We start from the raw sequence: 6,331 nt of genomic DNA, 5'->3' as shown, positions 1-6,331 counted from the left end.
ATGTAAATTCCATGGGACTATGTACAGCCAGCCTCCCAAGTATTCTGCCGTCCCTGCACTGCAGAACTGTGACGCACATTCTGTTTACAATTTTAAAACAAACAGTGTTTCTAGTCCTTAGGGTTGTGAAGATAAAGTTTGTAACTGAGGCAGATATATATTGCTAGGGATGCAGAAACTCAGCCTACCCCAGCTGAAAGTCACCTCTACACCCATTCTTAGGACAGGCAGAAAACGGGGAGACAAGAGGATCATCCCCTCCCCGTTAGGAAAATCATCTACCTTTAGATGGCAAAACCAGCACCAGCGTCCCCCACAGCATGCTGGATGCTGAGCGTCTCACTGTCAAAACCTCCAGTTTCCTCAGATCATTTCTAAGATGCAATTATGTTTTGCCTGTACAAAATCTGCTACCTTTGAAAATGTAGTGGCAAGGTAAAATAAACGGGATTGACTATCAGCATCAATAGCATAATCGGAGTGCTTGTACCATTCATTTCTATATTCCATGTAATATAACCGTCCTGTGAAATCATTGCAAAACCAGGAGGCAGAAAATGTAGGGACAATATGTCGGGCTGTGAAATAACAATATTTTTCTTGCGCCTGTCAAGCCGTTGAATTTTTCTGTACATAAAAAAAAAATCCATTGCTCATTACAATGCCGCAAGATGTAAGAAGGGAGCAAATTCCTGATTTGAGATTTGAGTCGTTTAGAGTAATGTTAATCTAAAGAATATAGATGATTTGCTGGGAGATTAAATCGCTGTTCAAATCTACTCTGCAGGTCAAGGTTTATATATATATATATATATATATATATATATATATATATATATATATATATATATATATCCGGATGGGTTTGGTCTGCACTGGTTTCTGTAACATCTGCCAAACAAGCCGACAACGACCCCTTTCAATCACCGCTGGCCTTGATCCTTCTTGACCAGTGTGTATTCCATTCCCAAATCCTTTCCCCTCCAGCAAACGATTCGATGGAATGGTTTCTCTTTGTGGAGCCCGTCCTTACACTACTCACTTGCTAATGGTTTGGGTCCTTTGTGGTAGATTAAGGGCTAAATTAATGGGTTAAATTACCTTCTTTTATAAAAAGAAAAGGAGGACTTGTGGCCCCTTAGAGACTAACCAATTTATTTGAGCATAAGCTTTCGTGAGCTACAGCTCACTTCATCGGATGCACGAAAGCTTATGCTCAAATAAATTGGTTAGTCTCTAAGGGGCCACAAGTCCTCCTTTTCTTTTTGCGAATACAGACTAACACAGCTGTTACTCTGAAACCTTCTTTTATAAGAAATACACAAAATTGCTTGCATGTTACCATTGGAAACAGAAGCATCGGAAGAAATCTAAAGAAGCCAAAGGAATTAGTATATTTGCTTTTAGAGAAGAAGACGACCGAAAAACAAACAAAACCAAAACCAAAATCACCCCCCCCCCCAACCCCAAACAAACGAACGCACAATCCCCTTGGTCATAATGGGTACTTGGCACCTAAACTCTAAGGTTCTGGGCACTGCAGCCAGTCATAACACTGCATATGTTTAACATTACCCAGTGATTTCCTCTTTCACCCTTGCCAGCGATTTGGTGGAGAGGAGTTGACAAAGAGTTGTATATTTTTTCGGGGGGGGGGGGGGAGTGTTGTGCTTCATTGCCAGATGGACTTAATTAACCGAAAGCATGATTCATTCATAAATTCAATACTAATTTATTTGCCGAGAGCGATCCAAAGAGACTTCCTTAACTAAATAAGAATCTCTCACACTCTAATGTTTAAGGACACTTGATGTTTTCTGACAGCATTGATATATTTAATTATAATACATTTAAAAAACAAAAATATTTCATAAAGACAATTAAAAGGCAATTTTTAGAACACCCTATAGCACTTATTTCAGAAAGAAATCGGTATAATTTTAACGTCACTTACACACCTTTCGATATAAAACACAACCAGGGACACGTTTCACGTTAAATAAACTGAGTGTTGCTTAGTTTCTAATACTGGGACACCAAACATGAAGCAGTTGATTTGTCAAGTTAAGACACAGAAGAGAGTCCATGTATGACATGATCTCCAGGGCCAATACAAACATTCCATCCAAAAGATCTCTCGTTATGCATGCCCTTATACAGCCACCCCCAGTGTCTCCAGAGCTGAGGTTACAGCTAAGTATCGCTTGAAAATCTGCTCACATGGACGATTTCTTCGCCGAATAATTCCCCCCACCCTGAACCCCGGAAAAATCGGTCGCCTCCCGGCGCTGTCTGTCTTGTAACCTGCACAGGTAAAGAGTAGCTGGAAAGGGCGGGGCTGGGACTCTTCCATTCCCCGCTCGGAGCGTCGAGCCCCCTGTCACCTTCCCAGCCCAGACCCCGCCCCCGCCCCGCCATTGGCCGCGGCTCCGGGTAAATAGGGCCGCGCTCTGACAGCTGCCAGCAGTGAGCCGGGTGCCCCCCCACCCGAGACCCTGCTTCAACCAGCGGCGTCCCCGCGCCCAGACCCCGCGCGCCCAGCCTGCCAGCGGCGCTGTCCCTGCTGCCCCAGCCGAGCCAGGGGAGAGGGCGCTGCTCGGAGCAGACGGTCCTTTTCCTCCCAGCTGTGCCCGGGGAGGGGTCGGAGGCGGGTCCGCTTCAGCCCGGCTCCTCCCGGTGGCTCCGGCTCCCCCGAGATGAGCAGCCCCGATGCGGGATACGCCAGCAGCGACGACCAGACGCAGGCAAGGTGCTCGCTCCCCATCATGATGCCGGCCCTGGGTCCCTGCCAGTGGGCAGAGTCCCTGAGCCCCCTCGCAGACGCCAAGGTGAAGAGTGAGGCGGCCCCGGCGGGGGCTGCGAGCAGCCGGGCCAAAAGCGAGTCCCGCATCCGCCGGCCCATGAACGCCTTCATGGTGTGGGCCAAGGACGAGCGCAAGCGGCTGGCGCAGCAGAACCCGGACCTGCACAACGCGGAGCTCAGCAAGATGCTGGGTGAGTGTCCGCTCGTGACCCGGCACCTGAGCCGGGCCAGGGGGGCTTTTCCCCTCCCACCGGCCTGGAGCTGGGACGCCCTGGGCGGTCCCAGCAGGCTGCGAGCGGCGTGCCGGGAACCTTACCGAGTGTTGCTGGTACCTGCCCCGAGGGCGCGGCGGCTGCGGGGCCCGGGCTGGCGCGCTGGGGGCAGAGGGTATGGGAGAAATTGCCAGTGCCTCTTGCCCGGGGGCTGGGTTAGCGAGGGGAGCTAGAGGCTGGGGGTGGGGGAATGGAGAAGCTGGGGGTTGTGTGCGGGGCGCATGGGGAGTTGGGTGGGGAGGAGAGGCGGCCAGGTGGTGGGTGTGGGGCGCCCTGGGGGCGGCCGGGCGCCTGGGGGTGGGGGGCGCACCCGGAGTGGGTAGGGGAGATGGAGCCGGCCGAGCGTGTGTGTGCGCAGGGGGGGCGCCCTGGGGGGATGGAGGCGGCTAGGCTCTGGTGGGGGCGCCCGGGGAGGGTAGGTGAGACGGAGGCGGCCGGGTGCCGGGTGGGGAGCGCACTGGCGGGATGGAGGCGGCCAGGGGCTCGTTGGGGGCGCACGGAAGAGCCGCAGGGTGACGCGCTGTGTCGCCCCGCAGGGAAGGCCTGGAAGGCGCTGTCGCTGGCGGAGAAGCGGCCGTTCGTGGAGGAGGCGGAGCGGCTGCGGGTGCAGCACATGCAGGACCATCCCAACTACAAGTACCGGCCGCGCCGGCGGAAGCAGGTGAAGCGCCTGAAGCGCGTGGAAAGCGGCTTCCTGCCGCACGGGCTGGCCGAGGCGCCGGGCGCCGGGCTGGCCAGCGAGGGCAGCAGGATGTGCGTGGAGAGCCTGGCCCTGCCCTACCCGGAGCAGGGCTACCCCGCCGTGCAGAGCGCGCTGCCCCCGGCGCTGGGCCACTACCGGGACTGCCAGCCCCTGGCTGCCGCCTTCGACGGCTACAACCTGCCGACCCCGGACCCCTCCCCGCTGGACGCGGCGGAGAGCGAGCCGGCCTTCTTCACGCCGCCCCTGCAGGACGAGTGTCAGCTGGCGCCCTACGCCTACCCCGCGGCCGAGTACCCCGCGCACGGCGCCGAGAGCCAGGCCGGCGCCGCGCTCCGCAGGCACCTGCCCCGCGCCGAGCCGCTGGGCCAGCTCAGCTCCCTGCAGAGCCTGCTGGGCTGCCAGGGCCCCCTGCACGCCTACTACGGGCAGCTGTGCCAGCCCGCCGGCCCGGCCCGCGCTCCCCAGCTCCCGCCGCAGCCCTGCCAGCCCTCGCCGCCGCCCGAGGCGCAGCAGTGCAGGGAGCCCCTGGAGCACCTGTCGCAGGACGACCTGCTGGGCGACGTGGATCGCACCGAATTCGAGCAGTACCTGCACTTCGCCTGCAAGCCCGAGCTCGGGCTCCACTTCCAGGGCCACGAAGCCGGCCTGCCCGCGCCGGACGCCCACGGGCCCATCTCCTCGGTGGTTTCGGATGCAAGTACTGCTGTGTATTACTGCACTTACCCAGACGCCTAAGACTCCCAGTCGCGGGGACTGGCGGACTCCCTGGCGCTGGGAAGCCTTGGACAGAAAGGTGTGTGCTTTGCTCCTATTTATGTAATTTATTGGAATCTTCACTGGAGCTATCCGACAACGAACCTGGGTCGAAAAGTACTCATCTGTTTGAGATAAAACATGGTTATTATAACATACAGGTAAGGGACTTCTATGTCTGGCTGACCTGCGACTGGTTCATCTGTTTTATATGTCAATGTCTTAGTCTGTTTTGTAAGAGTAATGATAAAAGTGGTGTCTCATGCTCACAACGTTTTTACTAGTTAAACTTTTTTTAAAATGCCCCCTGAAAAGATTGACTCATTTTGTACTTTTAGAAATAAATATCTAAGATTTCTTATGCATTTGTTTTTCTGTACTAGCAGCATTCCGTTGTCGACCATGGAAACTTCAATCCTGCTCTAAGCAGAGAAATCATGGAGTGGGGAAAATGCAATTATTGGCCTGTGAGCCATTCCTGCCATTGGATTAACTTGGGCAAAGGAATCTCTGGAAAGAAAGGAGGTTTTTACTTGCCAAGTTTGGACTCTTAGTGCTGAAATAACCAGACCTACTATGCACTTATTTACCAAAGTTTGGGACACACTACTGGCTTTTGTAAACAGTACTTCTTACCAGTCTAGAAGAGCAAACTAATATCCTTTGGCCAAATATTTTCTTTGTTGTACTTGGGTCCTCTTCAGAGATAGCGTAATACCTAGTTCAGGCTGATCCTTCAGCTGGGTTTAGGCTATTCTATTTTTATGAACTTCAGGCAGTTGCTCAGGGCCTCAGAAGCCATTGCTGCTGAAGGAAAAGTAACAAACAAGATTTCAAGGTAAGGTGCTTATTACTAGAAGTGGATCCCAGCCTAGCAAATAACTTCAAATGTGAACTTCCCCTCAGCTTCAGATCTAACGTTACTGTTTAGGTACATCTCAGCCAGAAGGAAAAAAATAGATGCATCAAAACCACCTCTGTAAAACACAAAGTCAAATGACATTTCTAGAAAGGACCTTGGATTTTGATTGGAGTGTCTGATGAAATATTTCATCAAGCAAACAAAAGATCAAATGTAATAAAAGTACCTACATACTAGAGGAGTCTTTGTGGAACAAACTAATGTTACCTCCTGGTGAGCTGGAATCTCAGATTGGATAACTGATCTTTTTCCTTGCAATTCAGGAAGGCCACTACGGCTTATTACCAACAAAGATAACTCTAGTTCTGGCCTGAGTTAGCAGCTCAACTTCAGATAATTGGGAATAACCTAATGTACACAAGCAGATTAATTTAATTTCAGATAAATACTCTACTAATACACATGGGCTGGTAAATATTAAGCAAGAGAATATAATTTTATGTAGTATCTGGTGATCAAGAGGCCAAATTCTGATCTCATCTCAGCCAGCATAAAGCCTGAATAAACTCATTGACATCAGTGGAGCTGGCTAGTTCATAGACTTCCAATAGAGTTATTCATGTCTAAATCAAATCATAATCTGGATCAAATTATTCTAAAGTGCTTTCTACTGCATTTAATGGAACAACAGTGAAGATGAGCACAGAACCCATGCTCTAGTACATAGTGGCAAGCTACAACACAGCAGGGCAAGAGTGGTAGCAAGAATGGTAAATTTCAGGGACCAAGAGCACTGGTGTGGCCTGTATGTATTTTCATGCATCCTTCTAAGGCAAAGATGGTATACTATGCCAGTTTCTCTTATGCAGTGTTGATGGTGAAAACAATGTAAAATAGAAAATCTAGAATGATCAGGTACAATACAATAATACAATTTT

General features: G+C 51.2%; 1 protein-coding gene across 1 annotated transcript; it reads left to right on the top strand.

The window, feature by feature from the left end:
- The first annotated feature begins 2,496 nt into the window (after positions 1–2,496).
- On the top strand, positions 2,497–4,835 carry LOC141982364 (transcription factor Sox-17-alpha-A-like). The gene is made up of 2 exons (XM_074944373.1): positions 2,497–2,994; positions 3,612–4,835. The coding sequence occupies exons 1-2, from the start codon at positions 2,697–2,699 to the stop codon at positions 4,511–4,513; spliced, it is 1,200 nt and encodes a 399-aa protein (XP_074800474.1). The 5' UTR covers positions 2,497–2,696; the 3' UTR covers positions 4,514–4,835.
- The last annotated feature ends 1,496 nt before the right edge of the window (positions 4,836–6,331 follow it).

The sequence above is a fragment of the Natator depressus genome, chromosome 2, assembly GCF_965152275.1.
Source record: "Natator depressus isolate rNatDep1 chromosome 2, rNatDep2.hap1, whole genome shotgun sequence".
Taxonomy (NCBI): domain Eukaryota; kingdom Metazoa; phylum Chordata; order Testudines; family Cheloniidae; genus Natator; species Natator depressus.
Note: the sequence above shows the minus strand (reverse complement) of the source record. Positions and strands in the feature narration are given on the sequence as shown.

Coding starts and splice junctions, on each gene's coding strand:
- LOC141982364 (XM_074944373.1), top strand. CDS start 2,697: ATGAGCAGCCCCGATGCGGGATACGCCAGCAGCGACGACCAGACGCAG. Junction 2,995..3,611: donor GGAGCTCAGCAAGATGCTGG/GTGAGTGTCCGC, acceptor GTCGCCCCGCAG/GGAAGGCCTGGAAGGCGCTG.